General features: G+C 41.3%; 1 protein-coding gene across 1 annotated transcript; it reads left to right on the forward strand.

Annotated features, from left to right (window-relative positions):
• Window positions 1-8,798: 8,798 nt before the first annotated feature.
• LOC128711983 (E3 ubiquitin-protein ligase MIB2) lies at window positions 8,799-23,266 on the forward strand. Its single transcript, XM_053806876.1, has 5 exons — window positions 8,799-8,859; window positions 17,236-17,575; window positions 19,893-20,194; window positions 20,281-20,929; window positions 21,004-23,266. The coding sequence occupies exons 1-5, from the start codon at window positions 8,802-8,804 to the stop codon at window positions 23,264-23,266; spliced, it is 3,612 nt and encodes a 1,203-aa protein (XP_053662851.1). The 5' UTR covers window positions 8,799-8,801.
• The last annotated feature ends 1,529 nt before the right edge of the window (window positions 23,267-24,795 follow it).

The following is a 24,795-nucleotide window of genomic DNA, read 5'->3' on the forward strand; positions in this document are numbered from 1 at the left end:
TGCAAATTTCATCGCTTCGATGCATAATGTGTGTGGATGAAGCGCCCTCGATTACAGCTGCACTGTGGTGTAAGAGAAGGGAACATTGTTTGCAGGTGATGGTTTGCTATTGCATATTGATGTAATTAACATTCGTCGTTCTTATGGGCTAGGTGTTTTCAACTTCGAAGGGAAAAAATAACACATCGAAATATCACCTCGATCCACACTAGGTACCTTCGGTAGTGCCGATTGTTGTTGGTTGGAAAAAGGAACGCAACAACACCAATTGCACACATGACAGATCCGCACGCGTCTGCGCACATGGTCTGTTCAAGCGCTTACGTTGTTTTTGTACGATTTATAACGCAAAAGATGACGGACTAGGGTGACGTTGTCGGTTCTCTGTTGTTGCAAATCCCAACGAGTGCGGATGACTAACGATGTCGAATCCACCCACAATTATTTTTCTTAATGCTACGAGTTCAGTGCTCCGTTCTAGATATCTTGTCCAAACGCTTTATCCAGATTAGTTATCGTCAGTTAAATAATTCGTGAAGCTAACCAATCCATATGACTTTATGAATTAAAAAAATATTAAAAACAACAAAAAAAAAAGAACATTAAGTAATGGGTTGCACAGACTTTGCATCTTATCTTTATCGATTGTTTACTATCAGCTAGAAAGGTAAGTCAGTCCCGTCGCCCACTTACATACAAACACGTGCTAGAATGACGGGCGCGTGCGCAAAAGTATCGTCCTGTAGAGACGTGGTCTACATAGGTCATGTTGGACGTATTAAAGTTGTATTTTCTTCTCTATCTTCCTTTCACCAGCATGACAGTTGTGTATTTGATTCCGGCGCTGTTTTCCTGCCTTTGTGTTGTGCGCATGAGGAATACAACAGTAAAAAAAATAATCTCTAGCGGTTTGCCGTCCCTTGCAAGTAATATTCGCGTTACTTCGTGCTTTTCGTTGAGATATGTCATTGTCATTTAGAACGATCGGTAGCTCGAAGCTCGGGCACGTGGCTAAGACTCACGACACATGGCTGGTGTTCGCTTCATATAGTGTGTCGTAAAGTGTTGTTGATTAATATTATTTTCCTCGATTCACAACTTGCATTTAATTTGTTGTATTCGTCTTGCAATCGTTTATTCGCTTAGTGGATTTATACTATCTCTGGAAACCAATATGATTCTGTGTGTGAAGATTGTTGCAGGGTCTTTTCGATTTTTAATTTCTGTTTTAATCTTTAACCTTTATACATGGGTTACTTATTACCACTGTAACTAAGTTGTTTTTTTTTTTCCTTTCGTGGCTTGAATCGGAACTTCATGTGCGGCGATAGTAAGTTTGTCACGGTGTCTGCACAATTGTTACGGGCTTTTATGTGTATTTTCTTTCGCTTCCTTCATATATCACCCAACCGTTCACTTCCACTGCAAAGCATGCGATCTTTAATCAAAGGTTTCTGCTACAAAGAAACGAGTCATAAATTAAATACAAACATTAGGTACCATATTATTCATAACGGTGCTTTTCGTTCAAACTTACCGCTAGAGTGGTGTTTCAGGTACACTTTTTATGTATTTTTTTAGAGACATCATAGGTAAACTGTTGTCGGTGTTTAAAAACACTCTGTATAAATGATAACAAATAGCTAAGATGTCGATTAGCAAACTTTGCGGCAAATTTTATTAAGTTCCACCCTAGATGTTTATGAGGATGATCAATAAACAAATGAATATCTTGAACGTATAAGTTACACAGACCTAGAAGTTTCATTTTAACTTTAGCTTATAGTGTTATCAATTTCGTGTTTCGTGTTTCGATATGCCTTATTGATGTTGTTACTTAAACATTACACAATCTTAACACACAATTACAAACAATTGCCATAGGATTTGTAAATCATAGAAAAACGTGTATATCTTGTATTTATTTTTGAAATCTAAATTCATTCAGTTTATTTGTCATTATCTCCCATATATGCGTCCTTCTGATCCGTAAAATGATACACACGAAGATGAACTGTTTTGTGCCATTTATTGCATTTAATGGATGCAAATGTCGATCATCATCTCACGAGTCGCGAGAAATTATCTTGGTAAGGAGGCTTTAGGGGTTAGATTTTTTATTTATTTTAAACCACTATTGGCCGGAGACATACTCTAAGCCAGCCAGAACCCGTGTGCAAAAAATGTAAACAAAAATTTTTGACGAAAACAACTGAAAAAAGGATTATTTTAATAATCAGACTTGTATATTGCTTCAAATGAATTGAATTTAAAGTTAAAATTCCGTAAAAATTAAATTTTTACCGTTAAATTTGTTATCGATTTTGCTCAAATTTTAATTCCATAAAAATGATTCCTGTTGTCATTCTTTATGTCAAAATGGTATGTCCTTTACGAATATGTACTTAATCATGTAGCCCGGTACCAGTATTATTTAACTGATACTGACTAAAAGCTTAAGCTTTCCAACTTATAGTATGATCTGCCCCATTCATGGCGTGATGCCGTGCGATACATGCATACAATATCATATGTGGTCTACAAAGAGAAAAACTCGAAATAGTAAAAAAATAACTTGGCTAAACGTACTAGCCACTGTCCCCAGGTTCACAGCGATTCGCTTTGATGACGAATGTCCATGTCTGTGCAGCATGGCGGAACGAAGCGAAAACACCACGCTTCTCTCAAAGGTAGTGTGTCCGAAACCGCACCGCTTATACACAAAAACTGGAGCATTATTTTATCTTTATTTTCTTACGCGTGGTGATTTATTTACTTTTCACCCCAACTATGTGGAAGTTGGAAGGATGCTGTTACAACAGGCAGAGGAGCTTCGAATGATCTGTACTTCGCGGTCGGATTGTCTTACGCACCACGAACCCCACACCTCCATACCGCCGATCCCCATGGAAAAAGAAAGAATCATTTGTGGGTGAAAAAGCGGAACGTGTTCCATCGTAGCTGGCCATCTCACCTCTGATGCGATCGTAACCATTTTCAGACACTGTGTTTGGCAATGTTTGCACGGATGATATGCCATTTTGCTTTCACTTCACGTCACTAAGTGAGAGTTGGAAAGGGTTTTTCTGTCTTTATTTTTTTCTTTAAAAAACAAAACTTTACTAGCTCTTTTGCAAAGCTACAACTGTACCTTTTGACATTTTTTCTGTTAATATGACAGGAAAAGTTGCCCATCCTTTATAATATCCCTAGAGGAAAGTGAAAAGAGGAAAACTGCAAGCGGTAGTCGGTGTTTATATTTCACTGTTAAAAAAAAAACAATGTGGTAAATATATAACCGTAATGATAGAATTATGATATGCGAACAAGGAATTAGTCTTGCCATAATGTGTTCACGACTCGGTTCGTATTTTCCATCCTATTAGAACACAATTTTACCTTTTATATAAGCTATGTTTAATTACACATTTTTTCGAAAATAAAGTATAACCATCGAAGGGAGCTTATCCGGAGTTCCCGTACATGATTCAATTTATTGTTTGCAGATTACAAAAGAATTCAACACCACAGTACTTACAGCATGAATCACCGTACCGATGAGTTTATGAGACCTTATGGACTTTTTATTGATAAATAGCGTCTCGCGCCTAGTAAGGTTGCGTAGTTCAATGGCGCTCATTTATTTGCCTACGTTCATGTATTTATGAGCGTACCGCTGTGGAAACATAATAAATATCATACCATTTGGCCAGATGTTCGAATAGGAGGAAATTTCAACTCTTCTTATCGTGCCGATAACTGGCATTCTAAACATTACACACGATTGACGTTTAACGGGAGCTTGAAACGCTTGATAATAATGAAGCATTAAAAATATAAATCAATAAATATATTTGAAGTTAACAATGTTTGTAGTTGTAAATGTAATGTTGTTACTACATGTAGATGTAAAAACAGTGTAGTTTGCATCGCTTCAAGACATTTTTTTTTATTCAAGAAAACGGCGTTAGATTAAATGATTTTTTACTAGATTTTGTTTAGTACAATAAAGAATCGGCAGGAAAAATCCAGTCTGCCACACTAATAGGAAAACCCGTTAAACCATTGCTCATATTTCTTGTGTGTTGTAGCTTGCAAAGTTCGGGTAGAATGAAGTCTTAAAATTTTATGGACATTTGTATAGTTTTATGCCATTCCGCAAGGTCTCATACCATTTGGATTAATATTTCGAACTTCTACAATGTACTGGATTAATTAGGAAAGGTTGAACCAGATTTATATTAGCATATTTGCATGGTGGCTCGGTGGTGTATTGGTAGCGGCACCGGTCTTCATACCCTTCTATCGACATTTTGTCAAACGTACGCAAACAAAACAGGCAGAAGAAAGCATACTAATCTTCAGTACATTCATCCATCGTAAACGTGTTTATAGTGAATTCAATCAGCTTGATTCTAGACGGATAGATATATTAGATCTGATTAGACAGAAATACTGCTCCAAAATACACAGAAGCGTATGGAATTAAATCCCTTTTCGTCTATCCCGGTTTTCCGTTACGGGACGGGTAGGACTAGCCAAGTATTAGAACAACGTGCTACAACGTTACGTGCTGCAAAAGGCTAACCACTGAGACCGGGTTCGCCCAGGTGTGAACAGTTGTATCGTCGCGATACGCATAGTGGAAAGCAAAATGACTAACGGGTGTGTTTAGAGGGATAAGGAAATTCGAGGTGAGAGGCAGGGAGGTTTGGTTTCATCACGTTGTTTGGTCGTTTTTTTATTACTTATTCGTTGCGCTCTTCTCTCCTATTGTTCCACGCTTTCCACATGACTTCTCTTCACGAGACCGCGGCTCCGTTCGAGTGTCTTTCACACAAGTGCGATCGAATAACCGCAATGACACTGCAATACAGTCGCCTGTTTGCGTTTTCGTTGTTGTTGTTGGTCACGGTACTATGGTGTGCGACCGTTCTGTCGCGTATGGTTGTCGCACCCCGTGACAGAGCGTGGCTGATGGTGTAGCGAGAAGTTTAAAAAAACAACACACCTCGTCGGCGGTCGCACGCTTTTGGAAGCTAGTTAAAAAAAAGAAAAAAATCATAAACAAATATACATTTCGAATGTGCAAAATGTATGATTCGTCCTTTCGATTTGTAAAACTCATTTTATTGTTCATTCACATCCGGTCGGCGTTTGGAAGCGATGCAATGTTCAGCACGAGCAGCTTCATCAATCTCCGCTTACATTTTCCAGTTGATAAATAGATCGTGAGAGTGTGTGGAAGGAATTCCTTTCCAACGAGTGCTCCAACGATCAACCAACCTTTTTTGACGGACCTCTGAATGGTTGACTAAGAATGAGCTGATTGGTATGCTGCTACTCTTGCGCATCCTCGCGAAATATGGAAATAAGAGGACTAGTCTCGGTTACGATGCAAATAATCCAGATCGCATGTATACAAACGATTCATTCATTTGGTTTCTCAAGGAAGAAGATGATTTTCTCAATTTTGAGCAACATTTTCATCGTGCGTTTTTTTGTTGTTTTTAATTACGGCATTCCGGGAACAGATTAAAAAGTAATGATCAAGCAGTTCCTCCCTAATATTTAATATAAATTTCACACTTTTCCTATCAGACAAGGTCTTTAACCCTGTGCAGCGCTAATATGAAAACCTTACACTGTTTCGATAAAGTCATCGTTGAAGCGTACTAACGCCATATTGTCACACACCGATCGAACGTTAAATTAAGATGCATGCCTTCGCCACTGTACCGGAAATGCGCCACAATGAAACTTATAGTGTGATGTACATGGGAAAGGTGCATAAAATGTACCGTTTGCAAGTACACCGGCTATAACCGGTGCACAATGTGGTAAGGTTAGAATTCGTAGGCTGTTATGATTTAACTCGATTTTGAAAATTATTTCTCAAAGCTTGAAACGTATGCAAGTTTTCGATAGATTTCCCAAATGAAAGTCGCACGCAGGACAATGCAATGCACGAACCGCTTATCAAACACATTACCTACCATAGGGCAGTCCCGGATCTATGTTCCGTATTTTTCATCGGGATGGTTATGGACTTCAATCAGTACGGGGTCGACATTAAATGGGATAAGCAAACAAAATGGCGTCGGTAATGATGTGATCCGATAATCGAACGTCCGCATAAAACTTAGGGGTCAACGAAACTGGTGGACTAAAGACAGGAGCCGAAAGTGCGTTTACGGAAATGCTATCTAACAAACGACTCATAGCCGAGGGTTCACGGTTTGTCATAGACATCAATTCTGTGATGCTTTTTCTTCTTCTATAATTCAAGGGGAAGTCATTAGGAATTGTATTCTCTCTGTCGCTCCTGTTCATTCCCTCGAGTTTCCCAGGCGGAACCGAGTTTAAATGAAATCGGATGCGGTGTATGGTTTGCCACATGGGAACTTATGGACTCTCGTTCGCGCACAACATTACAATTCTACCACCGATTGGCCGGGATAAACGTCCATTAAACACGACATTATTCGTACTGTAAGCATACGCTATTTGTGATTATTAAAACGTCTGTCTTTTCTTTCGCCCAGGCGATAGTTGAAAGTCTGCGGTCAACAAGTTAACGTCTGTTATTTGGCTCTTGCTATGCTCTAACGCGCACGTAAAATCAATGGCCATAAGGATGTTAAGGTCTTCTAATTTATTAAATAAAGCACAAAATAGCAATATGATTTTGTTGCAGTTCCATATGATTAATGGTATGTTTTCTATGTGTTCCGACAAATAACAACTCTGGACGGGGAAAAAATTATAATCAAAATATATTACAATCATGTAGCAAATCAGACTTCTATACTTTTTTAAACTTACGGCGTAACGATTAGACAACAATCAACAACTTGCAAGAACGCAATCATTAGATTGTCGTCATCCATAAACCAATGTGTCACGTTTACGCATTTCGTTATCTGCATTAAAACTTCTCAATTGTTTGGAATTTGACGGCAACGGTCTCTTTTCCTCCTCATTTTGAGTCAGCTTTTTCCAGTAATGTCGAAATTGAACTGTATAATCTTGTAGAATGGATTATCGAAATTCCTAGTTACATTATATCTGTTATGCTAAAAAACATGGTGTGGTACCACTATCAGCCATTGTGCAGCTGCTGTCATCAAAAAATAGCACTCACATTAGTCATCGCACATGCGAGAACGTTGGGTTTGCAACAACAGCACCTAAAACGAGTAAAGCTGCTCATACGGTAGTGTAGTATGAGTTGCTATTGGCTTATGCTCACTTTGGAAGGAAAGGAAAGGACAGTACAAGTATTCAATCTACATAAGGTTATATATGTCAATGAGTATGAAGAATCATAAACCAACTACAGGGTGGGTGTGTTGCGACGCGAAACTTCTAGAAGCTGCTAGAAATATGTTTGAATCCATATAAGAAGTTGGCGGAGAAATGGCTCAACATTGCTTATTCTTATAATTTGAAAATGGACATAAATAAATGTTCATTTCTTCAATCATTTAGAGCGTGTAAATTCATGTAAATATACGGGACTATTTAAAACGATGCCATAATGTAATCCGTAGCACAGGGTTCAATCATTCTGAATACAAATGTCATGTACATCGTGAACCTTTTATCCTCTACGTGATTACTCGACTAGAAATATTCTAATCTAAATGATGTTGATGTGCAACAATTAATTATTTTTTTTTTATATACTTATGTTCATTCAATATTTAAACTCTGGTCCAAATAGGAGGCTGTTTAATTTCATTTGAATATACGTTAATTTTTTTTAAATGTTATTTTTTAATTAATTCATTCATTTCCATATAAAGTCGAAATTGTCCTTAAGAGTAATCACATCCCTTCGACCCACCCTGTGTACACGTCTAAACATTCCATTCCTTTCTGTCGCCTTGTATGCAAGACACCCAAGATGCGGCGGAATCCCATTGTGGACGGGGAACCGAACGACAGCGCACAGCTGAATATTTGCACATAAGCGCGACTTCCCGTATGGTGTTGCCAAACGGGGTATGAACAGCAATATAAAAAATACTATGCGAATAAAAATTTATGTGTTCGCTCGCCACTGCCCAACGATATGGCGTTCGCTAGTGTTCACCATCGACATCGCCACACCGGCTGTTCGAACGAAGTGCTCACGTACACTGCCACACACTAAAGGAGTCGCGCCACAAGCCACCCCAAAATGCAGTGAACATGAACGTGTCTTCTTCTTCTAAAGGATTTTCTAGCTCAGTTCGGGCCACTTTCTCGCGACGGATGGTGCGACACCAAGTGATGCCAGCATAGTTGCCGATGGCTGGTCGCTGATTCGACATCTTGTTGACCCATTAAATGCGAGTTAATTTGATTCGCTCCGACGGTTTGTTTGTTTCCGATCGTTGTTGTGGGGACCCCACCGGCCAAGATGGGTAGACTTGTGCCGAATTTACTGACTTTAATTACTCATAATTTTTCAATTACACTTCATTTTCTGCTAGGGTGAGTTTTAACGTTTCCTCTTTTCGTTTCTCTTGTTGTATTTCCAGGGTCTGAAACTAACGCCTGTGCAATCACCATTGCTGTTCGGCTTCCCCGCTACAACAGATGCATCCAACATAGTGCAGAAAACGGACAGTGCGTGCAGTGTACCATCTCGTTCTATCTGGCATGTTAACCGAATAACGTAGACCAACAAGCGTTTTATACTACGTTAACTGTGTTTGCAAGTGACAGGCCCCTGGGGGGTGTGCGCTAAAGTTCTGGAAGCGAACGCTGGAGTGGTATCTCCGCCCCAGTGCGACAATACGGCGCTACCAGCCATGCTAGCACCGGGTATTCGAGTCGCCCGCGGTCCCGACTGGATCTGGCATGAACAAGGTATGGTGACAGAATGTTTCGCGCGAAACAAATTTTAGAATAGAACACAGCGCTCCATCATCAGATGGAAAGGTTCGCATTCAATTCAAAGTATTTTGATTTCAAGTAGCTACTTGAAATAACACTAGTGTATTTAAATACACTTGGACTTGGATGCAAGTACCTTGCATGCTGCATGCTGAATCCCCATGCGTGCTCCAGTTTTCTCTGCCGAAGTTTATTCCTTCCAGGAAAATCGTGATACTTATTTTTCGTTCTTTGTTTCTTGAGCAAAATATCTTTTTTTTAAATTTTAATCGTGACCAACTGCTATTCAATGCTAAATAAGATCTGTGTACCAATAAATATATATTAGTCGTATATTTACGACAAACGTTTGTTATTCACATTGGCACAATTGAAAGGTCCCTAAGAGTTGTCATTTAATGCACTCAAAAAACTTTATAAACTATCAACATTTAAACTAATAAACAAACAATACGCATTTCAACGCCGGTCAGCGCCATCTGTTGCTGGTGGCTAACATGTTCGTAATGCACACATTTTTATGCATCTTATGTGTGTGTATGTGAATGTATTGCGCTTGTTCGTCTAAATGTTATATATGCTTTTCAATGATCGCATCCCGTGTCAGCTGCGTGTATGGAGTTGCTCGTCGTTTTGGCTAAAATTAGTTTTGCTTCTGCATACGATCATTCAAGTGCCAAAACCGATCCCATCGGGCCGGTGCGTTAGGTGATGCTTCGTACACGCAAGAATCTACGAGTTTTCCGTGAGGGGTCACTGCTATTTTCATCGATATCTTTGCCTGCGTGACGGGATAACGGGAGGGCACGAAACAGCGAGCTTTCTACCGTATTAACTCAGACAGACAGACGGAACGTGACAGAATCGAGCAGACTGTTTTACCGCTGCTCATTCCTATTGTATACGGCGTCTGGTATGCGACTCGGGCGGGTGCGTTGGTTTGCATTTTACTCTTCAAACGATAAAGTGGCATTGATGGGAATTTGATAAAAACCCCAACACCAATTGAGGTACTATAGAGATTTAAAACGTTTAGCTCTGAGGCGAAGCTGCATACTAAAACTATTTATGGTTAGTTAAGAGCCATTGGTAATCATTGAACGACAACATATCATCAATGTAACTATTCAAACGAGGAACTACTGATCTACTTAATTGGCTTATTATTATTGGAAAGCCATGATAAACTGTAATTAGGAGTTAACAAAAACATTATAACCCAACAATTGCAACTGAAAAGCGATATAGCAGATCTCCCTAGATCTTTATCAAGAAGCAGACATAGTTCGGCCTGCACTGCCGCCTGTGAAAGAAAAAAAAATTACAAGAAGGAAAAAACCGCGTCGAAAGTCCATCAACTTTCCCAAAACCTATTCTCTTGCATTCTCATGATCATGATTGTGCGTGTGTAGAATGTGGTATAAGATTTTGGAAAATCTTCCGGCAAAATCCCGGAACTTGAATCGTTGAACTAATGAAACAAACGAAAGAATCATCGTGAAAGACCCGATACACAAACAAACATCGCGTTTACGAATGTATTTCCCTTATTTTCGGGGCGGTCCATACGGTTCGGCCCTGCAATCAGGACATTGACCTTCGAGCCCTTGAAAAAAATACAAAAATACAAGAGAAGAAACGTCACCAAGGGTAGCAGAAATAGTGTACATAAGAAATAATAACGAAAGAGGTAACTTGGTGGGCGCCAGCACTGACAACAGGCGGAAGCACCGTTGATGGTTTTTTCCTGTGGGTTTTTAAGACTTCTTCACGAACAGTTTGCATATGCCCGGGTACGTATATGTGTGCATGTTTTGGTATTCTCCCGGCAGGGTGTTCCCGGATGACATTGCTACCCTGCCGAACATCCTGATACCCAACCGCATGGAAGTCCCCACAAGCAGAACGAACCCACAAATTAAGATGGCGCAGAAAGATAAAATTTTGTTCGTGGTTGGGATTTTTACGTCGATATCTATTTCCCGTACGAGAAAACGTGTGGAAATTTTTCCTTCTGGTATCGCCCAGGCCCATATGGCCCGCCCGCCGTTGATTCTTTCAACGGGATTTTAGACTTTTAATTTTCACCTATTTTGTGTTCTTTGAAGCCTTCTTGCCCACTCACCTACCACACAACTTTTATATTGGGGTGATTTCAATAATTTTGGTAATGCGGCTTCGGTCCAGCTGTAACTATTGAACCAGTTAAATTATTTTAGTTTATAACCAAGTATCATCCTCTTTCAATCTTTCTTTCTTGCTTCTAAATGATTTAGCGATTTTGACCAACAAAAGACCAGCAATAAGCAAGCAGCGAATGTGTATATTTTATTCTCTTTGTCACAGAAAATGTAAGCTAGTTTATAACATGTTTTCAATGTAGTTCAAATAGTTTTCTTTTTGGGGCGTGGAAAACGTGGAGGTATGGTTTGAAACGGACTTAACTGGCGAGTATGTTTAGATTAAAACTGTTTGATAACTTTTTCCCCTTGTTCCTTCTAGTCACCGAAGGGTCGCCGTTGCGCCATATGTTAGCTTATTTAATTCGATACAATACGTCTGTCGTAAAAAAAGTGTTTGGAATTTGTCATATTATGTTCTCATACATTGTTCAACAAGCACCCAAAGGCTCGGTTTCTGCCCCCAATATGACGATTCATATTGTTTTTTGCGCTTGAACAAATTTATCTCGGCATATTGGTCTAGCAGCAAAGAACATCGGTACAACCTGTATTGCTGCTATTCAATATGCTTAACATAGTTGCTTCCCTATGCACGGATGTTTGTTTGCGACAAATGTCAATCAAATTGCACCCGAAGTGCATCCGTTGTCGATCGTTGTTTGTGTGCTAATTGGAAAAGTTTAGAGAAAAACTGTTATGCTCCAATTATTGCACTATTCGTGTTTGAGATCGAATGCAAATGTGTTGGATATTCCCAACTATATTACACGTATATTTAGCGTGTTCAGCGATGGGTTGTTTTCACATAAGAACATGTGTAAAAGTAATTTGAATACGGAAGTTTATCCTTATCACAGCCGCATCAGTAGGTTGCTTGTTGAGCAAAATGCTCTATATGAGGGTTTCATGAAAGGTTTGGTATTTTCACTGCGACCTTACAGACACTGTTATAGTTATTACTTAGGTTTGGCAAATCACAAATAAGTGACACTGCCTGAAATGTAATCTGTTCAAAACGTTAATACATTTATCACCTTGGAAACCGATTCAAATAAGCTTTAAATATTCTACCCGCTAAACCCCTTTAACAGCGTTCTTGTATAAATCTATTGTAACACATTAATTGCTATCAGCATAATTTTATAAGAGCCCAATAATTACGCAACCACCCTACTCTTTACTGATCATTTTACATGCAACGCTTGAATCGTGTAAAAGGTAGTAACTTTCATTACGTAGCATGTGAAGCTTGGCAAATTATATAAAATTGCGTTCCGCTGAGTAGGTACCAGTAGATCACAACAAGTGTATACCATCGATTGAAAACAACACCTAGTATATACTCATACATTTGGACTATTTGTATGTTTGTTTTTATCAATGAAAAATTACAATCAAATCTTCAATCTTTTTGCACAATTGCGTTTTGACGTACTTTGAACAGGTTGAAGATGAGCACAAATTTATTTCCTAATACTGCAACAGACAGAAGGTTGCACCTTTGTCTGTTTTCCGTGGTTCCCACAATACTGTATTGGGTAGAACATATATAACACGGCATTGGCGAAAACAAAATTAAAAAAAAAACTGCAACCTAATATGCCCTTTTTTACCTCTTCTCTCACCTGTCGAAAGGTTCGCTTCGAAATAACCCTGAGCGTTTTGATCAAGGCAAGTTTAAAATAAAAATCAAAAATCAATACTGCAGATGCTTCGGGTTTGTTCTTAAGCGAATGGATATAAAGCTCAGCATAATGTTTGATATTGGCTTGCGCTTATGGGTTTATCTCTCTTGCTGTTTCGAAACATAGCACTAATGTTACCGAGGTTTTTGTTGGAGGTTTTTGTAGTTTTGTTTTGGTGCAAGACGAGCGCACATGAATATTCGACTGTGGTCTAATGATATTCTAGTGGATACATATGAAATAATCTACCAGACATACCAACAAACACACAGAAAACGTGCCATAAACTCGTCGATGGTAATCGCAAAAATATTTAAATAAATTTTAATCGATTCACAAAACCGCTGAATTTTCAGCAATTTTTTATGTGCTTCAGCTTGTTTTTCTCAATGGTTTTTTTTCTAAAATAACTGCAATTTTGTAAAGATACCAAATATTATACTAAAAATATTCTTAACATTATTTTATACACATATTAAAATGTGTATCATATAGATACATATATATGAAATACAAATACTAACTTGATTGTCCTGTTTAATTAGAATATTGATTATTTTAGTTAATTAATTTTGCTTTGTTATAAATTAATTTATATTATCTTAACAAATTACACCAACAGATCGCAAGCCTATTTACACTGCGTCGTATCAAACACGGATACATTTGTGCTCTAAGAAATAAGAGTCATGCTAAATTAAGGAAACGGAACACGGTGTCATGTACCTTTTTCACGCACGCACCCCGTCTGTTTGCATAGATTCATTAAACATCATATTGTAAACATTCACGCATATGCAGCACCGACACACATGACGCCGGTTCATCTCACTTCAATACAGTTGCTTCCTTTCCGGAAAACCAAACACACATAAATATCCACTCCCTTCGATGCAGTGGAAAACCCATTTTTGAGATCCTGATTTAAGTCCTTTAACAGGAAGTTTTGACTTATATTGGTACAGAGGGTGTACCATGCCTGTTTTTGGTGTCGCTCTATCCCTTGACACGCTAAAAATAGTGTTGGTAAAGATTTATTTTTAAAAAGAAGCTGCATTTGCTAAAGGACGCGCGTGCCATCGGGAAAATGTCGCTCACCTTTTGCTCACCGCCGCAACGTCTCCGTGGTCGTAAGTGAGTATCTGATGTTTGATATTCTTCATATGTTCATAGATGTCTGATCACATGGGGGACAAATCTATTCTCCCCCTTTATGAGAATGTCACATGACGTCGTCGGTAACCAAGGCGTGCAACCCAACCGAAAGGGAAACACGATAGGTTGTAGAAGTTATTGATAATTGTCTGTTCTTTCTCGATGGTAGTGTGACGTACAATGTGGATCATTTCCGTTCTTCGGAGCTTCTCGCGTGCTGCGTTGATGATCATTATAGGAGCAACGTATTTCCCCCTTAGTTTTGCCGCATAGCATCATCTCATATACATGGACGTCGCTTGTTTGTGAATGCGTTTAACATCTTTGCTTTGCTAATAGACGGCGAAGGTTTTCTATCAAAATCGTGCTGGAAAACGGAATTGAACTGCGATAAAAACCCCTCGTCATGCTGTGTGGCAAACTTCACTGTGTGGATCTTCTTTCTTTTCAATGTTTGGGTTTTTTTTGTAGTCAAATGAATTGCAGCTGCACTATTTATTTTTTCCCAGAATTAGAACGGTAAATCCAAATGTTATGACTTTTTCCCATTTGTGATTTATCTTCGTAATATTAGCAACAGGATGTTGCAGATAAATAAATAAAAAAGTGATGCTGCGAATCATAGTACTTCACGACCGAGTTCAATTTTTACAGCTCCACTCATGTACCGGATATCATTTAATTCTTTTCTAGCAAAAAGACCGTTTGATACACACATGAGACCTAAATCCGTTTTTGGCAGATCTATCTGTTTTAAGTAATAGAAAAATATCTACATCGACACACCTCAACAAAAGCAAAGGATATGCATATCCTTAAGCTATAATAAGTGCTAGAAGAGTAGACCGCACATTGCGGTATAACTATCGGGAATAAAATTAACACATGACTGGATGACGATGATTAGCACACGAGAATGCGGATAGTAACGCGATGTGCTTGCTCATGTTGCTTTGACAATGTGACGTTGTTCACACAATAATTAGTCTCAGTCTCATTCAAACCCCTACAAAACAGATGACGGACATTACTTCACTGTTTATTGCGGGATCCGTTTACTGTTTCACTATAGAATGAAGCGATTTTTCATAGTGGAACAAAATTTATCCCCAAACAAAAAAAAAACGATAACACTATGCGCTAAAGATAATCACGTAATATAATGCTATAACCAAAAATAGCGGTGATGCGATATAGTGTATTGTTAGAGGCGCCGGTATTCACACGACAGGACCGGTCCGAAATCCCTACCGGACCGATCTCGAATCCTCGGCAAAGATTTATTTTTCCGGCTACGGGGCAAAATAATTTTATTAATCCAGAAACAACAGTCATAACCTTTGCAGATCATTACGCAAAGAAAAAGCAGAAGAGAAATATAATGGCTCAGACAAAATTTGAATGAAAACGTAGACTAAAACAAAAATGTCATGATTATTTGTTTTGTGAAGATGATAATGTTATGTACTACTCCTATAGACTACAGAGTTTTACACACTGTTCTAAGATGCATTCCATTAACCTTATGAAAAGTGCGTTATGACTTGCCTGCATTATGAGTGCGTAATAACAACCTAATTCCTTCAAACCGAAAAGGGATGACGATTAGGGTGAGAGAAATTTTGATGCGATGCGCTTTTGCCATTTTATTTTTCTACGTGTCAGCAAATGCAAGTAAAACAAGGTAAATCTCAAGAAACCCCACATTTATCCCTTCGCGTTAATCGTAACCAGTAATGGAGTGCTGGTAGAGCCTAAAAATTGCCTTCCTTTTTTTGCTTTCATTTCGAATTGAATTGAGCTTATTTTTCTTATATCTGATTTCCTTGGACCTCGCTTTTGTTGGTTGACTTCTGTTTTGTTAAGCTATTCCAAGGGACAAGAAATAGGCGAATTCCTAATCTAGGCGTTAGACAACGTTCCTCATTGGTCTAAAATTTCGATTATCCTGCCCGAGACCCGAGCCAAGGATCCAAACGGATCGATTAGCGCAGTCGAGGTTTCCTTCTTTCCTTGCTTGCTTGTTTGTTTCCTTGCTTCACTAGCGTTCACTCGTCGTGGTGTTTTAGAAGGAAAAGCATTTTTGTGAAGATTCGTCTTAATGTGTTCGTCACCACGTTTCTCATTTCCATTGGCAAGACGCTCAAAGAAAGCGGTCTGTTGCCCTTCCCAATCATTATTTGCCTTTTTATAGAGCACAGTCCGCGATTTGGAACATGGATGTCGCAAGGGATGACTCTCGCGGATGCCGGCTCCACTGATGTCTGCTTTCCGCAAACCTGCACAAGCTTGATTGATGACGATTCATCGCCTACGTAGTGGTGCTCCTTTGGATGGGGCTTTGTTGTGTAGTTCACGTCTTTCCTTTCTTACTTCACGCACTCCACCGACGTTCCAGCGAGTCGAGTTCGAACGACGAAGCTGAATTCTCATCTCACTGTGTTGACTGGAACCTACAAAACCATCATGATCATGTATACCCATGCCACGATGAGTTCTCTCTTTCTCTCTATTTTCACTCTTGTCCGCGACGTAAACCTTACAAAATGATTAGTCACATGTTAGCGGCACAAGGTCTGATGACGCTCGGGGTATATTGGCGTCATCGTCTTGGAAGGAAGTTGTAAACACACACACACAACGTATGAGAGGGGACAAAAAACCTCGAGAGACATCGGGAACCAGGCGAGAGAATGACCTCGCGCGTTTGTAAGTTTCAACGCAAGCCAGGAGGATGTAACAGAGACTGAAAATGTTAATCGATCGTTAGACACTAGCGCGTTCGGATCTCATATTGCGACTCCGGTCTCCTACCGGTGAGATCGTGTTGTTTTCACACTGATAGACGTATAAAACTGCCGTGCTACTAAATATTTGCATGTGTGTACCACTGGACCGTGTGCGTGTAGCGCGTTGCATAAAAGTGGGTGAAAGTTTTACCTTGGGTTCCGGCCAGTCCAGGTGTCCGGTAAAAGCGTAGTGTTAGCGATTGTTTTACGTCAAACGTACGCTCGTGACATGTAGTTAGGTGGCAAATAAATTGCGCGGGCAGTGTATGAGTTTCTCAAGCATCAAAAACTTTGTCACGGATTTCGCAACGCCGGAAGTTAAAAAAACCCCAAAATCTCCAATAAAAAACGGAAAGAGAAATCGAGGACAGTATGAGGACGTGTGTAATCTGAAAGAGAAACTCTTCCTCGTTGCTTACAGTGCGTGAACAGTAATCACCATTGTGATGTAATTTTAACGACTCCTTTTCTTCTTCGAACGTAAACAGACTTATTTAATGCTTATTTGTATTTGTTCGTTCTTGTGTATTATGCTAGATGACGGTGAAGGACACGTCGGGACACTGTGTGAAATAGGACGATTTGGATCGACCCACTCGCCGGACAAGACCGTTGTTGTGAACTGGGATTCGGGCCACCGGACAAACTATCGTGTCGGTTACCATAAACAGTACGATCTGATCGTGATCGACAACGCACAAATAGGCGTGAAACATCCGAACGTCCTTTGTGACGGTTGCAGCAAGGCGGGCATCACTGGCATACGGTTCCGGTGTGCTGAATGTCCGTACTACGATTTGTGCGCCACCTGCTACGGCAATGACCTGCATGACCTAGAACATCCCTTCATCCGCTTTCAGACTGCCAACTCGCTCGGGTAAGTAGCATAAATGGTAATATCAACATTTAATCAACATCAACAATTTATTTTGGGAGAAGGAATTTCTCGATTCAAAGTTATATGTTATTGAATAACTGATTTGTGTGACCAAAAAAACCCAGGATAAGTTATGAATGCACGTCCCAAATGGCAAGTAGAAAAATCTCTCCTCTTTCGAGACGTTTAATTATCGATCCGTTGGACAGAGTGCCCTGATTCGAGGCTGTTCATTCCCAATTCTCCCACCAGGATCATTCATGATTGCAGGACCTCGTTTGAGGTCATCGGTCAATTGCCCTGCCGGTTATTCGCCGGTGCGAAGTTTCTCAGTCTCTATAATGGGAAACACCGTTATTAGTATTCTCCCTTATAGCCTCCGTTTTAATTACTGCGTCCAATACTGATGACTCCTTAGATTACACCAGCCAGCCGAACGGGTCGGTTGAGCTTAAGTGTGTATCAACTTGGCGCGGTAACCGAAAGGTAATCCCAACTGGGAAATCGACCAACTATCGACCCTCTAGTAAACCCCGGTACGTTGTTGGCGACGATTATAGAAAGAACTCTTTCTGCATCAGCACCACCATGTAGAGCATGGTAAGAAACCTACCAGTCGGTATGAATAGTATGTTTTGGTTCACGCGCATATTGCCGTTTACTAGAAAATGTATGGAGTCAACGAACACCTGAACTATGAGGATTGTGCGAAGGGTTTTCCCGACAATTTAAGGCCAAGTAAACTTTTTTCCTCCCCAATCCATCCACCGACTCTCGTGTGTAATGCATGACGTCTCTTTCAGTAGGTGTTGTGTCTTGCTAACAACGATCGATCGTGGTGAATACGGTGCGGATTTTTTTCAGTTTCAATCTTTGACTTGAAATGAAGATGATTTCGTTCGACTTACGACTGTTCGCTGTGTTGAGGCGACTCTTCTTTGTGTTATTAAGCAAAAAAAAAAACTACAAAGGTTCATCTTGTGCCAAGTTTGAATCAGTGCAGAAAAATGTCGGAACAACTGAAGAGGATCACATCGACGTTCTTGATCTGCGGCGTCGTGTTCCTCCAACTTCCCATTTTTTTAGGTGATTGTTCGTAAAGGAAGCATAACACCGTTCAGTTGACTGGTTTTCATATTCAACACGCACACAAAGAGACAACCACAATCTTATAGACTCCCCAATACTGGTGTATGCTTTCCAGCTGAAATGTTTTTATTTCGCCGGTTTTTTCTTTTATTTTTATTAGTGGTGACTCTTGGCTCTCAAGACACGCCTTTGGGAAAATCCCAAACACACAACAAGCTTCGCCTGTTACGCTGCCCCAGGAGGGCCCCACTCTCCTCTTATCGCACGTGTGGGGAGTTTCTTGCTTGATCATGCGGGCTCTTCCATGAGTAGTTAATGAACAGAAACGATTGCATGTGCTATCGTTGTTGATGTTGCGGTTATCGGGAATGTTTTTGTTTGTTATATTTTACAAACATATATCTTAAGAAACAAACCATCTTTAAACGTATTGATTTTTTTATACTAAATAAATTGCTATTAAAAACTCCAACATGCTTCATGAGATCTGGTGGCATGTAATGTGCAGTGCGAAAACTTAACGATTACGTCATGTTTAGGCTGAAAGAACAGTTTAGGCTGTAGTATCAATAAGGAAGAAATAGAAACTTGAGACTTATTTCTGAAATTTTGGCGCAACTATTCCTGACTTATAAGGCTTAAATAATCATTCTAAAGGAAAGATGATCAGGATGAGATTTTGCACCGATCTTCTCGTGTGAATTCGGCATCGCACACTGGGGCGTCCTAAATGCTAAACTAATCGCTATTTATTTAAGAATTTCGTATGCGAGTTTCCTTTATTCGTCTCTAGGAAAGAGGGTATATACAACGGTACGTAATTTTCTGCGAAACTGTTTCTGTTCGGGGATGAATGTAGTGGTTGCAGTTTCCTATTAAAGGAGAATTCTTGGTGCTCTATTTGTACTACATACATTAATTGTGTAGCTGGGGAAAATGAAAAACCAACAACAACAGATATTCATCTCGGAAGCGGCATTAGGTATATAGGACAAACCCAAACGAATACGATTAGAGGTAGTGGTTCATTTTTCTCACCTGTAGTTTTTATTTACGAAAGGATCGCGCACACATACGCAGCCATGTGTATACATATGTTGTTCCTTTCCAATTTCTGTTACCCATTATCGTTCCATTACCCAGATGTGCACGAAGACTAAAGATCTTCTCTACATCGTATCCCTTATATAGTGACAGTACATTCACGCTTTGCTCATCATTCTCACAGCATCCTTCTGCCACCACGGAAAGGTTCGACCAAGATACAGTTAAAAGGAATCTTTGCCGGTGCGAGAGTTACACGTGGTCCCGACTGGGAATGGAATAATCAGGACGGTGGTCCGGGCAAATCTGGTCGTGTCTTGGAAATTCGCGGCTGGGACAACGAATCCTGTCGCAGCGTGGCGAGTGTAGCTTGGGCTTCCGGCTCTACCAACGTGTATCGGCTCGGACACAAGGGAAACGTAGATCTGCGTTACGTGCAGCCGTCTGTCGGTGGATTTTACTACAAAGATCACATGCCAGTATTAGGTAAGCTATCGTTCTATCCGCACTCCTCTTTCCAAATGTGCCTCTACGCTTTAACTAAGCAAACGTGCTCATTATCGCTTTATTAGGACAACCAGAAGAACAGCAACCGGTTTCACCACCGGTGCGTTCCAATTTTTCCGTCGGCGACCGTGTCCAGGTGGCTATCTCAGAGGAGCGTCTAAAGACGTTGCAACAGGGCCATGGAGGATGGAACCCGCGCATGGCCGAATACCTGTCGAAGGTTGGCATCGTGCACAGGATCACCGACAAGGGTGACATCCGGGTGCAGTACGAGGGCTGCACTAACCGGTGGACCTTTCATCCGGCAGCGCTCGTGAAGATTTTTAGTTTCAACGTCGGTGATATAGTTACCTTCATTGCGGATGCTACTAAAATGCAACAACTCCAGAAAGGTCATGGCGAGTGGATCGAAACGATGCACAATGTGTTGGGCAAATTGGGAAAAGTGCTCAAAATCTACAGCGATGGTGATTTGCGCGTGCAGCAAATGGACGAAGACATGGCGTGGACAGTGAACCCAATGTGTGTAAAGTTATCGACTGCGGCGCATGCTGCCGCGACTGAACGCTCCAACAGCATGCGAGATTTAAGCAATCAGCGTATCAACGTACACCATATGGCGCCCTTGGCCGGGCTGGGTGGTCCTACGGCTCCCGATCGGCTGGTACGCGAAGCTGCCCTGGGTAACCTCGAATTCGTCCAGACCTTCCTAAAGTAAGTAATCGAGTAAATATTAAAATGTCGTTTCACACTGTACAATAATGTTGATGTTGTGTATGTTATTGCAGCATTAATCCGGAAGCAGTGGATTGCGTAAGTGGTGGAAAAACCTGCCTTCAAGTGGCTGCTCACCAGGGTCACGTAGAGCTGGTGAAGTATTTACTGATGGCGGGTGCCAATGTAAACGTTACAGACAAGGAAGGCGACTCAACGTTACACTATGCGGCATTCGGCAACCAGCCGGAAATTATGCGTGTCCTGTTACAGCATAATGCCAGCATCGATGAGCTCAATTCGGCCCACTGTTCGGCATTGCACATCTCCGCACATAAAAAACCGCCGCACTGTGTCAAGGTGTTGTTAGAGTTCGGTGCGAACGTTAATGTGCAGGACGCGTATGGCGATACGGCACTGCACGATGCGATCGGCAAAGAAAACGTAGAGGTAGTGGAGATGCTTTGTGGTTGCCCCACGCTTGATCTTACTATCCGTAACCATCGTGGATTCAATGTGTTGCATCACGCGTCCCTCAAAGGCAATGTGCATGCAACACGTCACATCATTCGATTGGCACGTCAACTGATGAATGTGCGTAAGGATGATGGTTTTTCTGCGCTACACCTAGCAGCCCTAAACGGGCATACGCGTATTATTGAGGTGTTGGTGCAAGAAGGTCAAGCGGACATAAACATCCGTAACAACCGCAGCCAAACACCGTTTCTGCTGGCGGTCTCGCAGGGACATACGGCCTCCATCGAAAAGCTGGTTGATCTCGGATGCGACGTTCGAGCGCGCGACGAAGATGGCGACAACGCAATGCATCTGTGCATCATCAAGAAAGCGAATCTGGTACAGGACGTCTCGCCAACGGATGCGCCGAAAATCCACGACATTTACCAATCGCTGGCTGGCATTGTGATCGAGCATCGACTCATGTATGCGCTGTTATGCTTTCTCGCCAGTGAAGGTTGCCCGCTCGACGTCAACCACAAAGGTGCTCGCGTACTTGATTGGATCGGGAGCCCACAAATCAAGGAAATCATCGTCGAATACGAACGAACGCGGTTGGCGAGGGAAGCTGCTGCTGCTGCAGCACCGAATGGTCCCATCATCTCGGCCAGTCTCCCAGCCAACCCCTCCGGTGGAACATCCTCTCGTAACTTGCCCAACCCAGAAGAGGACACACCACCACATCACCAATTGGCGTCTAACCTAGAAGCGATGAACATTGCGGGACTCGCAGTCGAGTCAACATGTAGCGGGAGGGTGGAAAAGCTTGCGGACGCTGCCGGCAGTGCATCGCTTGCGCTTGAGAACGGACTGGCGGGTGTTAGTGGATTACAGCATCCTGCCCCGTCCGTTCCGAGCAATCCTCCAACACCAGCACGTCGCAATAGGGGACATGGAACTCGGGATGCCGCTGGTACGCTTGTCACACCGCCCGCCGTTCTCGGTGCTGCTGGCAGTCATTGTGATGAGGCAGAACCTAACCTACTTCACCCTTCTGCCGCAGCAATCTCCTCCTCATCATCATCATCTGTCCCCGTGAATATCAGTCCTAGTACCGCCGGTAACGGCACCACCATGCCTGTAGATAGTCCCGCTCGGTACAAGTCACCAAACAGAGCCTTATCGCCTGCAATGGGCGACCCCCTACCAGCACCACCCACGCCCCCTCCACATGGTTCATCCTCGCCGTCATTGAGCTCCGGAATTAGTGTCGCTCCTTTGTCGAAGCATATCAGCCGGCGGCAATTCATGATGGACAAGAACACGGCACCTCCTACACCACCACCATCAACAGCCACTTCCAATCTGCCCACCGCTACTTCCTGCACAGCTAGTCCGACGCCACCAGCAACAGTTGCACCACCGGTGCCACCACCGCCTCCAGCATCGGTACCGCACCTGCAACATCACCATCAACAAGTGCTGGCTCCAACTGAAGCACCACGCGAATGTATTGTGTGCAACGAAACACTACAACTGATCGTGTTCGATCCCTGCCATCACCAGATTGCTTGTGAGGAGTGCGGTTTGCGCATGAAGAAGTGTCTAACCTGTGGGATGCACATCGATCGTCGCACAACCGCTGCCGGGTGGCCACTGCATGGTCCGAAGGAGGGCCGGCATCCGTCCGCAGACCGGCTGCGATACCTCGAGAGTAAAATCATGGAGATCGAGGAAACCCATTGTTGCAGCATCTGCATGGAACGACGGCGAAATATAGCGTTCTTGTGTGGGCACGGTTCCTGTTCCAAATGTGGCGAAACGCTCAAGATCTGTCACATGTGCCGGAAGCCGATTACGAAAAAGATCAATCTTTATTAAAACGAAGGATGTACCAACCAACTAGAGTAAACGTATAATCTAGAGTCGAAAGTTTGCCGTGTAATAGTGAAGAGAAACAGCACGAACCACAATAGAAAACGATATTGTTTGTACTGGAAACATCGAGACAGATGGCCACACGGGGCTTGAAGAACGTGGTTAAATTGACATACGTTACGAAGGAAGGATTTGTTTGTAAGTGTTCACTATTTATTTCACAAAGCTGCCTAAGCTCTCCCTAGTAGGCTTGGGTAGGAATAATTTGTTTCATCCAGTCCCGTAACACGTGCATATGAGTAACTCAACCAACGCCAAGAGCCGAGGGCGACGAGGTAAACGAGTATCCGACATCGGACGCCCCATCATTTTTTTTCCTAAAACCTAGTCCTATTCGTATTTTGTGTTTAGGGAGATGTTGCGGGAGTTTAGGGTTTAGTTACGTTTCGCAGCTAAACGACTTTGCGCGCCGTGTGTATATGTATTTTACGATATAGTATATGTTACATAGATAAAGGTATATAGATATAAATATGATGTATGGCAAATGTGTTAACCGATAAAACAATGTTTCCGATAGCGAATGGAAAATCACTGACTTTTTATCCATGTGAATTTGTGTAATCGATACAATCGTATCCTCGAGTTTTTTTTAGTTCATGACTTTTAACTGAATCTTTTCATTTCCTTACGCATTAAAATGAAATGTCAGGAAGGAAAAAATAAAACAAAATATCCATCGTACTTTTGCCAAACTTGAAAAGAATTTCCCAACAAAATTTACGTCCGTCGTTGTTCGTCTTTTCACAAAACAAAAGCAAATCTCTTCTAGTTGTAATGCGTAATCTTTTTGCTTGCTGTAAGTACTACATTGCATTAAAGTACGCTAAAGAAGCTTCAACTGTTCGTTTATTGATAGTTATACAAAAAAACACAAACACACAGTAAGATTCAGATATAATGAGCAGGAAACATATAAAGAAACAGAGTATCAATAAATGTTGGTTGCCGCACGCTAATTTGGAACTGTACATACCTACCGTTCGCAAGTGTTAGGTGATTTCATTGACTTATGTATTCGGCGTTTCACGTACATGTCGTGTCCGGCGCACTCTTTTACCGTTGATTGTATCGACTTCAGGGCTAGCATCCATTTTAATACACCATTTCAAACGATATCAATGTTGCATCTATCTAACGAATACTGCCCAATTAATTTGTGATCATATAGGATCACATGCGTTCAATAACAGAGTTTGACAGAGTGGAGGTTTGCTTTTTGATTTCTTGTTGGTATGATCTTTCGTTTTTTTTTCTTCTTGTTTTTTTACCATTTGCGCCCGGAGTGGCAAACAATATCATCAATTTGTGAATGTGCACAGCTTAAGAAGCATGTTACGCACTGCCCTCAGCTAAATTCTGCAGAACTAGACCAAAATATGTATGATTTCCTCTGCCTTTGTGACCAGTGCGGTCACCAGTGCGAAAACAGCGATATTACATTGATTGTAACCGATAATGAGGGAAATGAA

Source organism: Anopheles marshallii, chromosome 3, assembly GCF_943734725.1.
Source record: "Anopheles marshallii chromosome 3, idAnoMarsDA_429_01, whole genome shotgun sequence".
NCBI lineage: Eukaryota > Metazoa > Arthropoda > Insecta > Diptera > Culicidae > Anopheles > Anopheles marshallii.

Coding starts and splice junctions, on each gene's coding strand:
- LOC128711983 (XM_053806876.1), top strand. CDS start 8,802: ATGCTAGCACCGGGTATTCGAGTCGCCCGCGGTCCCGACTGGATCTGG. Junction 8,860..17,235: donor CTGGATCTGGCATGAACAAG/GTATGGTGACAG, acceptor GTATTATGCTAG/ATGACGGTGAAGGACACGTC. Junction 20,930..21,003: donor TTCGTCCAGACCTTCCTAAA/GTAAGTAATCGA, acceptor ATGTTATTGCAG/CATTAATCCGGAAGCAGTGG.